The 11,614-nt window shown below is 33.9% G+C and overlaps 1 protein-coding gene across 6 annotated transcripts in view; it reads right to left on the bottom strand.

The window, feature by feature from the left end:
- The window catches only part of LOC139486261 (uncharacterized), a 91,954-nt gene that overhangs the window by 3,058 nt on the left and 77,282 nt on the right, over positions 1 to 11,614 (bottom strand). For 2 of the 6 annotated variants that reach the window (XM_071271049.1, XM_071271048.1), the window contains exons 7-8: positions 1,778 to 1,971; positions 167 to 377 (exon numbers count right to left, since the gene is read on the bottom strand). The exons of 2 other annotated variants lie outside the window; for them this stretch is intronic. In XM_071271049.1, coding sequence (XP_071127150.1) covers positions 167 to 377; positions 1,778 to 1,971 — 405 coding nt within the window. The remainder of the gene's footprint in view (positions 1 to 166; positions 378 to 1,777; positions 1,972 to 11,614) is intronic. 2 more of the 6 variants (XM_071271051.1, XM_071271050.1) reach the window with 1 other exon arrangement.

Below are 11,614 nucleotides of genomic sequence, written 5' to 3'. Positions count from 1 at the left end.
TCAAAAACCTTGACCAAAAACTTTAACCTGAAGCGGGACAGACGGACGGACACACAGACGGACAGACGAACGGAGGCACAGACCAGAAAACAAAATGCCCCTCTACTATCATAGGTGGGGCATAAAAACATTATGCTCTTATGTGAGGCATAAAAATAGTACTTACCTTAACAATTTGTTGTAAGATATCCATTGATCCTTCATCGCTCTCGTCATCATCAATACCTTTAGGCTTCAATGATTCATAGGCACTGGACCATGTCTCGTCAAATAGCTCAGCAAATCTCTCTCCAAGTTCCTGTGGTCTATTCTTGTCTCCAAGATCTGTAAATTCAGGGTCCCCATCAGCCAACTGCTGACTGGCAATACCACTCAACCTATTAAACATTATGGAAATGGGGAATGTACCAAGAAGAAATCAACCCGACCAAAGAGCAAAAAAAACAGCTGAAGGCTACCAATGGGTCTTAACATGTAAACTTGTTTTTCTTTCTGAGTATGGGAGAAATACATGTTCAAAATCAAACAAGAGGTTCCTGATGAGCAATTGCATTGTATTTAAATGTTTGCAAGTTCACATGTCCCGTTGTATAAACATATATGCTCTTGTTCTCTGTGGAACCTTTAAATTTCTTTTTCTAAAGTCAACCATTCGTTGATTAATTTAGCTTTCTAGATTAAATTATGGCAACTGAATTTTCTACATGGGAAAGTGCAATAACTAAATTGCCAGCAAAAAAATGTTGGTTTTTCAATTATTATAAAAACAAGAATGTGTCCTCAGTACACGAATGCCCCACTCGCACTATCATTTTCTATGTTCAGTGGACCGTGAAATTGGGGTAAAATCTCTAATTTGGCATTAAAATTAGAAAGATCATATCATAGGGAACATGTGTACCAAGTTTGAAGTCGATTGGACTTCAACTTCATCTAAAACTACCTCGACCAAAAACTTTAACCTGAAGCGGGACAGACGGACGAACAAACAGACGAACGGACGAAAGGACGCACGGACCAGAAAACATAATGCCCCTCTACTATCGTAGGTGGGGCATAAAAAAGAAGATAACAATCTTTTTGGAAGCTTGCCTGTTAAAAAAAAAACAAGAATGTGTCCAAAGTACACGGATGCCCCACTCGCACTATCATTTTCAATGTTCAATGGACCGTGAAAATTGGTAAAAAATATAATTAGGCATTAAAATTAGAAAGATCAGATCATAGGGAACATGTGTACTAAGTTTCAAGTTGATTGGACTTCAGCTTCATCAAAAACTACCTTGACCAAAAACTTTAACCTGAAACATGCACTTTCATTTTCTATGTTCAGTGGACCGTGAAATTGGGGTCAAAAGTTTAATTTGGCTTTAAAATTAGAAAGATCATATCATAAGGAACATGTGTACTAAGTTTCAAGTTGATTGGACTTCAACTTCATCAAAAACTACCTTGACCAAAAACTTTAACCTGAAAAACTTTAACCTGAAACATGCACTTTCATTTTCTATGTTCAGTGGACCGTGAAATTGGGGTCAAAAGTTTAATTTGGCTTTAAAATTAGAAAGATCATATCATAAGGAACATGTGTACTAAGTTTCAAGTTGATTGGACTTCAACTTCATCAAAAACTACCTCGACCAAAAACTTTAACCTGACATGGGACAGACGGACGAACGAACAGACGAACGAACAGACGAACGAACAGACGAACGGACGCACAGACCAGAAAACATAATGCCCCTACTACTATCGTAGACGGGGCATAACAACTTACCTGCTAGCTAGATCCTCGATCTGATTTCTTTGGCTTGTGATTGTTTCTTTAAGCTTAAGATACTCAAACAATGGAAGCATTTTGAATTTGTCTATTGCTCTAAGTGGTTTACTCTCTGATTTCTTAAATCTAGATTTCATTTCACTGACAATTTCTTTATATTGCCCTTGTTCTATGTCTATACCTTGTGGGATCTGCAGATAAATTTAAACAATTATAAAATGTCAAATAAAAATTACTTACTGTGGATTACTTTTTATTCATGAAAACCTAAGTTTTGGTAGATTTGATGAGGAGTAGGTTAATAAGGCCCCAATATGGCCCCTATTTCTAGTTTGAATTTCAAAATAGGATTTATTTTCCTATATAATAGCTAAAACAATGACTAAAATAATATTTATTTCGTTTAAAGATAAGCGGTACTTGCATTTTATGCATGACCTCACAAGTAGCACTCATTTTGAGCTTTTGAAAATGCAATAAAATCAGATAAATTCCCATTGAATGTTTGGTCATGACACTGGAAACAAAAGAGCGCATCTGTTGACAACAAAAATTTTTTAACATGTTTATATAAAAAATTAAAAGATCTCACTTGAAAATTGAGCTTGTTGACACCAACACTCCTATGTTTTCCTTGGTCCTTCAATTTGTTCAAATCTGAACAATTTTGTCAAAGGAGTAAGTCCAGTAAGGACCTATTTTGGCCTCAAATTTCAGTTTCATCTGACGAAAGATTTTGACCACTTTTTAAACACTTAAGTGTCTATTTCATTTGATTCAATTATTATTTGTGAAAGATTTTAACTCATTTAGTCATAAAAAACGATCCGATTCAAGCTTAAATATGAAAAATCTACCAAATATGCGAAAAAATGTCACTTTTCAGATGGTTTTTGTCAAAAACGAAAGTGGCCACATCTGTGTTCATCCTCAATCTTTATATATGTTATGTATTTTCATCAAATACAACTTCCATTTTAATATTTTGGATGAACACAAATGCGGCCACTTTCGTTTTACACGGAAACCGTCTAAAATTTAACTAAAATGCTTGAATTTTGATGATTTCAGTAATTTAGCATGACTTAATGGTGCTAGTACTCAATATATGTGCACTGTATTGCCAAAAACAGCCAATATTTATGTAGCGGAACCATTCTACTATCCAATAAATAACTAAAAGTTTACATTTTAACAATTTTGTAAAACTGCTATATTTTGGGGCCAAAAAGGGTTCTTACCGGACCTACTCCTTTCACAGATATCTGCGTTTTTTTCCTAAGTTTGGGGCAGATGAATGTTAAACATTTACTGCCAATCCCTACATTTTGAGCTTCAAAAAAAAATAGAAGTGCATATGAACTTTCTATTCTAGGATATATTATTTTTACAAAATGTAGTAGTAAAGTGGCACTGTTTTAGCCGTAAAAGTGAATAGCATTTTCTATATTTACAGTAGAACAAAATGTTTTTGTTTTTTTTATACATCTAGGTTGCAGTCTCATCTGTAAAATGAAACAAAAACTTACAGTTTGCATCATGTTCTGTGAAAGCATATGCTGCTCCAATATAGTGAGTTTCTGATATTCTTCTGCTGCTTTAGCTGCAGCTTCTTTAACATTTTTATCTTTTGAATGGTCTAGTATTGTGCATATAGCAGCATACAAAGGTCGATTTCTTGGTATACCCCTAAAATCCTTCATGTCAAATGGTGGGTATTTTATATCATCCATTTTTACTCTTCTAGTCTGTAAACAAAAGTAATATGTTAAATCTAGAAATCATGTTAAACTCTAGATCTGTAATTACAGCTGAGTAAAATCTTGACAAACAAACAAACAGAAATTAAACATTATAACACATTTTCTATCAGATTTATGAGAATTGAATTATAATTGGAAAAAATACAGTTACTTTTACTTATTTGAGGAAATTAGATTATTCTTTTTATCCAAGATTTATCAAATAAGACTTCACTGGATTTGAGCTGTTTTTTAAGCATGACGCAACATGTAAGTGAAGCAATATATTCTAACTTTTAATTTAGTTACTTTGAATTTATTTTTCAAATCTGCAAAAAACATAGAAAATTTGATACATAATAAAATTAAAGAACCTTAGTGAACAGGCTCACAGACAGTCAGGATTTTACTTTGTCAAAATTATCTCCCCATTTCGCCAGTTTATTTTCACAATCGTAGAAATAGGTACCATATGTAGGGATGACGCGCTGCCAATTTTGCTCTTTGAAACCAATAAATGTATCCACATTGCACCATTACCAATCTTATATGTCAGTTGTATTATAAAAGACAAATGTACCAACTAGCTAATGAGCATCAGTTAATGAACTTGTCTGCACTGAGTCAACTTAAGACTATTGTCTGATCGGTTGTCAGTTGGAATTTTAAAAATTCATAAACATTTAAAAAAAAATCTAATTAAAAATTTCGTTGAATGGCAGACTAGATTTTTTTAGTGGTTGAAGACTATAAACCCTAGTTATCGCACATAAAAAATTATAATTTTTCAAAGATATGCATTTTCATCATCCAACTTGAAAGACTGTTGTCAAGTACTTTTAGTAAAAAAAATAGCTTTTCGAACATACCTACTCTGTTTTTGTGATTCATTGGATAGATATTTCACTTGACCCATATATTTCTTCTTTTAGTACTGTGATTTTTTTATGTTATAAAGTCAACCTGTAGCTTTGATATATAAAAATGATAGAATCTGAAGCAAGAAGATGTATGAAATATTCTTGTTTTGTATAATAGTAAGACTAAATATTAAACTCAAACACGCCCTAACATAAAAAGGTGCACACGATTTTCTCTTTTTGATACAATTGTTACTCATTTTTTGGAATTTTTTCTTGAGTCACATAATGGAAGGGCAGACAAGACAATTACTGAAATAATAGATAAATATATTTTCCGTCCATGGTAAAAAAAAAAATTGGAGGTTATGCATTTTCTACATTCAACTTGAAAGATACCCATGTCGTCGATTTGATACAGACCTGGGGTCATTACATTGCAATGTAATGCTTTACATTACAATTACTTTGTGATTCTTCCATTACAATTACAATAACATTTTTTCTCACATGTAATGCATTACATTATAATTACTTTGCCTGAGTAATGCATTACATTACACATTACTTTTTCAATATAAAAACTAAAAACATTTCAAAAACATATTTTTATAAGAAATTATTACTGGGGTACATGTAAATGTACATAATACTACATATATATAGGGGGTGTTATAGACACAAGAGTACAAATACTGGTAAATTTACATGTCCATTGCTCTTTATTATCATAAGTGTTTCAAACATGCTGTCATTAAGAGAACAATGATCAGGTATTTACACCTCTCCGGCAATTAATACTAAAAAGCCTTTCAACAGGAGCTGATGTGGAGGAAATGGCTAAATACTTGATATAGCTGTATAAGCTTTAGAAAAATGCACTGAATTTGACTTCAAGTATTCCAGTGGATTGATTGACATTTCTTCACATGGCTCTGACAAGTAAATGTCAAAATCATGTACTGCACCAAACCTGTGTCTACTCTTTAGTGGAGTAGTAGGAGGCATGAAAAAGTCACTTTAAAGTTTCTTCAGTGGTGAAAAATAAATAAATTATCATATAATTTTTCTTTTATCATTGATCACTTAATCATTAAGACATCATAAAGGGATTTCAAAGAGATATAATAAATGTGTCATTAAAGGATTATCTTGTTAAATACCTAAGGGCTCTGTGAAGACAAACATAAGTAATAGTTATACACCGAGGGAAAGGTATGTCTGGATAAGAAACCCCGTCGGCCGGAGGCCATATCCCGAGGTGTATAACTAACTTGCACCCCATTATTAACTCTATATTGTTAATATTGATTATCAAATGGAAAAAAAAACGATGGCATATATTTGATTGACAATATCAAACCATGATTTTAAAGATTTTTTTGTTATTACATGAAAACCCACTAGTAACCTTTTTTGGTTATTTTCGTTCACATTTTGACAAGTGAGTACGTTTTAACAATGTCAAGGTTGCTTTGCATATTCCAAATAAATCCTTGGATTGACATGGATCAGCAGGTCAAGGTTGACCGTATCGTGTATTCATATTAAAAACAAAAAAAATATGTCATGCTCCTTGTATGCAGTTGTCAATATGGAAGGGTATGAGACGACGACATTTCTTAGCAAGCGTTTGATTTGGTAGATGAGACTAATTTAAAAGATAAAGGCAATATTATAAACCAAAGTACTTACCTGTAACAGTTTAATAAAGGTAATCATAACTATATTTTCTATTTTACGGTTTTATAAGGGAAAAAAAGTCCCCCTCTTCTGGAGAATGAATAAACATTCATATTCGGACCTACAAAGGGATAAGTGTGTCTGCAATAGAAACCCGACTTCCAGGCACGCTCAGCAAACAAAGATACACGATTTACTATTTTGGTAACTCTCTCTTTTGTGGAAGAGGGGCTGATCCAGCTGGGGTTCCCAACTCAAAAGAATGGGGCGGGGGTTCAAATAAGTCAAATACATTTATCCTTTAAATCTTGTCCAACCAGCGGAACCCCTACCCTGGATCGGCCACTGGATAACGGCGGGGGGAGGGGGGGGTTCAGGGTTGAGAGTTAGGATCCCCCTTTTTTTTTATAATAGAAACATATGACTGGGATAAAAAAGTATTACTTTCAGCAAAGGAGTAATTGAAGGATTTTTTTAATTAAAAATAAATGCTTAATTTTTTTTTTTCGCTATTGGAATTTCCTTATTAAATTGTTTTTTTAGTATCTTGAAACAATTTGTAGTGAACACTGTAAGTAATTTCTTGTGTTCATGCTATTTAAAGAATAATCAATTTCTATTGTTACAAATAACAATGGACTTTGTTTGCGGGATGTAAAAGCAGGGGTTTCCAGAAACCCCGCTTGTCACAGCCTGTGGTCAAAATCCATTGTTATTCGTAACAATAGATCTATTCATTTTACACGTGTTTCCAAAATAGAAACTATGAAGTATAACAATAGAGCTGGGGTGTAAGTTGAGAAGATTTGATTGCAATAAAAACATTTTGATATTAATTAGGTAAATAACAACAAAGACAGGACTCAAACCCCAGTTTGGTGTAAAAATATTGATTAACATATTCAATCTTTCATTGAAATACATGTAAGGTGTGTATAGAATACAAAAGTTTCATCTTCATATTTTTTCCATTTATAGATCCATCTATATAGTTTTGTTTAATATTTTTTTTAGAAGATTTTTTCATAGACCACGTAAACAACAATATATTCCCAATATCTTTTTATACCAATATCAGAAACCAAGATTAAGACTAGATGATTTTAACAATTTTACATTTCTTACCTTAATATTGTGTTAATGTTTGATGCAATTTATTTAATACAGTAATTAACTTTGACAATACTTTTATTCAATACTTTCTTGTGTTTTTGTTAATATTTTATTTCTATTTTACACTATTCTTCAATTTCATGTATTTTACAAATTTGTTATGAAAAGTAATGTACAGTAATGTACAGTAATGTACAGTAATGGAGGCATTACATTGATTTTTAACAAAAGTAATCATTACATTACATGTAATTGTAATGCAGAAAATGTGCATTACAAATTACTTTGCATTACATAAAAAAAAATGTAATATTACAATGCATTACAATTACAAATTACCATTACCCCAGGCCTGATTTGATATCTAATTATTTTGCTTAACTATGTACTAGATAAATTAAAAACTTATGCAAATGGTGTTTTTAAAATAAAACACTTCGTAATTGAGAAGAAAATTGTCATCTTATTTGCTTCTATTAACTTTTAAAATTTTGGTCACTATAGTAAACATTACAGTGAGCATTTATCGCCTTCTCTAACAAAGAGCTTCAATTGTTTTGTTCTATTTCAACCACTGGTTTCTGCCTGCATTCCCCATGCCCCAGCATTGTCACTGGACAAATAAATTAACAGTAAGAATAAAAAATTGAATTCTTATTTCCTGTTGATAATACTCAATGTGCACATCTAGATAGTATGTCCTTACAATCTAAAGGGTTTCATGAAATTCTGTTGTGAAGTATCAGAGGAGTTGCAATGACAAACTGTTGCAGTAGTATATTGAAGGAAATAAGTTCAAAGGGGCATAACTCATAGAAAAAAACCTGAATGATATTTTCCTGTCAATATGCACATCTACATATAGTATGTCCTTATTATTTAAAAGGTTTCATGAAATTCTGTTGTGTGGTTTCACAAAATGTTTCAGAGAAGTTCTGATGACAAGAACAGGACTGAAGGAGAGACAGCTCAAAAACATAATACCCTCTGCAACTTCGTTGTGTGGGGTACAATAAGGCATCATTCAGACCAGTGTTTAATATATGAATTGCGTCGGATAGAAATCGACCTTATACATGTTATACAAGTGCATATTTACATGTACATTTATACAACTTTGATTGGTTTTAGGAACATTCAACATGTTTAGATATATATGTTGAATGTGAAGATCAATGCATTTCAATGGGTACATATGATTGGAACCCCACTCACACGCACCCCGCACCCCCTTTTGTACTGGGTTGGGAACCCTCCCTTTTTAAAATGGCTGGATCCGCCCCTGAGGGGGTAGGAGAAAAATTATTGTCAAATCCAGAATTCCCCAAAAATAATGTTTTGCCTTCACAGTATAATTACATCATGTTCCCAACAATTTGATTGGCAACACCTTAACCCCTGAGAAATAAACAGCATAATCCCAATGTCTCTAAAAAAAAGTTACTGAACGCCCTCTATAAACCTCTGTTCTGTACTTTTTGTTTGAGTTTAGGTGTGTCCTTCAGGCATTATAAAGCGATTGATATATTGAAAATGAGTTTTAAATGAAAATAAAATGGTAACATTCATCTTTCTTCAGGAATTTCCTTTACGGATCTTCTCTGATCTATTCTATTGATGTTACTTGGCTGTGTAATTTGGCAATTTGGATATAAGCATACTCGGTTTTATTGCATAATTTGGCTATGCAGATAACCAGAATGGACTGTATTGTCTATAATTTATATGCTACATTTAACTTATATTTACAAACTTACAGTACGTCGCCATTGTTTTTGCAGCAGACGATAAAAGTTGTACTCTGCCTGTGCACGTGATAATGACTTCGGTTCAAAATATTCGTGGTGTGTCCATAGTAACGCAAGAATAACTTGCTGGGAATCGTCTCCTTCTTTCTCGTCATCTGAATTTTCCCCGTCTGGATGAGGAAATCTACAGTCAGCAAAACGATGCATGTTATGATGTGCTCGCAAAATGCTGTCAACTTCCTTGGAATAAAGAAAAGGTTTATCTAAAATTGTTAAGTACTAGACAAAGTTCACATCACAACAAGAAGTAATTGTAACAGGATGCTGTTAAAAAGTCTCCCAAACAAAGCTCCCATAACTCCCCATTCATATGGTCCCATGTTCATTTTATTTGATGTTTTTGTCCCATACAAGAATATATATGGCTTTCGAGTAGGGATCTCCACCATTTACAAGTTTTCAAACCGGAGGGGGTGGTGGTGACCCCCAAGGACTTGATCTACATTTCATTTGATTTGTTTTATTGTCCCCTACGAGAGTATATATGGTTTATGGGTGGGGATTTTGACCGTTTACAAGTTTTCAAATAAGAGGGAGTGGGGTGACCCCTCGGGAGTTCCCTTTTATTTCATTTCATGTGTTTTATTGTCCCCTACAAGAATATATATGCTTTAGGGGTTGGGATCTGGACCGTTTACAAGGTAATAGCACATGCTCAAATTGAACGGTGTGGGGGAGACCCCAGGCACTTCCCTTTAATTTCATTTGATTAGCTTTATAGACCCATACAAGAATATATATGGTTTAGGGTTGGGGATGTTTACCGTTTACAAGTTTTTAAACAAGAGGGGGTGGGGTGACCCCCTAGGGACTTCCCTTATATTTCATTTCATTTGTTTTATTGTCCCCTTTAAGAATATATATGGTTTAGGGGTGGGGATGTTGACCGTTTACAAGTTTTCAAACAATAGGGGTGGGGTGACCCTCTCCGGACTTCCCTTTTATTTCATTTCACTTGTTTAATTGTCCCCTACAAGAATATATATGGTTAAGGGGGTGTTGATTTTAACCGTTTACAAGATAATAGTACATTCTCAAACTGAACGGGGTGGGGTGACCCCCAGGAACTTCCATTTAATTTCATGTGATTTGTTTTATTTTCCCATACAAGAATATATATGGTTTAGGGGTGGGGATGTTTACCGTTTACAAGTTTTTAAACAAGAGGGGGTGGGGTGACCCCCTAGGGACTTTCCTTATATTTCATTTCATTTGTTTTATTGTCCCATTTAAGAATATATATGGTTTAGAGGTGGGGATGTTGACCGTTTACAAGTTTTCAATTAATAGGGGTTGGGGTGACCCTCTCCGGACTTCCCTTTTATTTCATTTCATTTGTTTAATTGTCCCCTACAAGAATATATATTGTTTAGGGGTGGGGATTTTGACCGTTTACAAGATAATAGTACATTCTCAAATTGAACGGGGCGGGTGACCCCCAGGAACTTCCATTTAATTTCATGTGATTTGTTTTATTTTCCAGTACAAGAATATATATATGGTTTAGGGATGGGGATGTTTACCGTTTACAAGTCTTTAAACAAGAGGGGGTGGAGTGAACCCCTAGGGACTTCCCTTTTATTTTATTTCATTTGTTTTATTGTCCCCTACAATAATTTATATGGTTTAGGGGTGGGGATCTGGACCGTTTACAAGATAATAGCACATTCTCATTTTGAACGGGGTGGGGATGACCCCCGGGGACCTCCCTTTAATTTCATTTGATTTGTTTTATCTTCCCATTCAAGAATATATATGGTTTAGTTAGTTATCAAAGGTACCAGGATTATAATTTAGTACGCCAGACGCGCGTTTCGTCTACATAAGACTCGTCAGTGACGCTCAAATCAAAATATTATAAACCAAACAAGTACAAAGTTGAAGAGCATTGGGGAACCAAAATTCCAAAAAGTTGTGCCAAATACGGCTAAGGTAATCTATGCCTGGGATAAGAAAATCCTTAGTTTTTCAAAAAATTCAAAGTTTTACTAACAGGAAATTTATAAAAATGACCACATTATTGATATTCATGTCAACACCGAAGTGTTTAGGGGTGGGGATCTGGACTGTTTACAAAATAAAAGCATATTCTCAAATTGAAGGGGTGGGGATGACCCCCTAGGGACTCCCCTTATATTTTATGTGATTTGTTTTATTTTCCTATAATCATTTCTGAAGACTGCATGTATCTATCACTTACAGTTTTCAAGTAACAGTCATTTGAAAATCTGGAAAAATAAAATCCCATAGGGTTCTATAGTAATCCCCTCCCTTCTTGTTGCCCCTCAAAATACCCCTTTATAGACCCCAATGCACAAACGAAAGATTGATGGCTATTCTAGACATGTTATGAAACCCTACGTTAATATGACAAGACATTTTGGAGAACCGTTGCGGATAAGTTCATCTTATAAAAGTGGCGGAGAAAGAAAAAGAAGAACTAGATTTTTCATTGCAAGCAATAGCGGATGGCATACTTCCCCCATTGCCAGGCGAGCGGCACCCATTTCAATAGTAAAAAAGAAGAAATGAGCAAAAACAATAAGTCTACAAACTTTGTTTGGGAGACTTACAATGCGTAATGTATATAATGGAACTAACATGAAACCAAAATTACGAGTTAGTGTG

Source organism: Mytilus edulis, chromosome 8 (assembly GCF_963676685.1).
Source record: "Mytilus edulis chromosome 8, xbMytEdul2.2, whole genome shotgun sequence".
NCBI lineage: Eukaryota > Metazoa > Mollusca > Bivalvia > Mytilida > Mytilidae > Mytilus > Mytilus edulis.
Note: the sequence above shows the minus strand (reverse complement) of the source record. Positions and strands in the feature narration are given on the sequence as shown.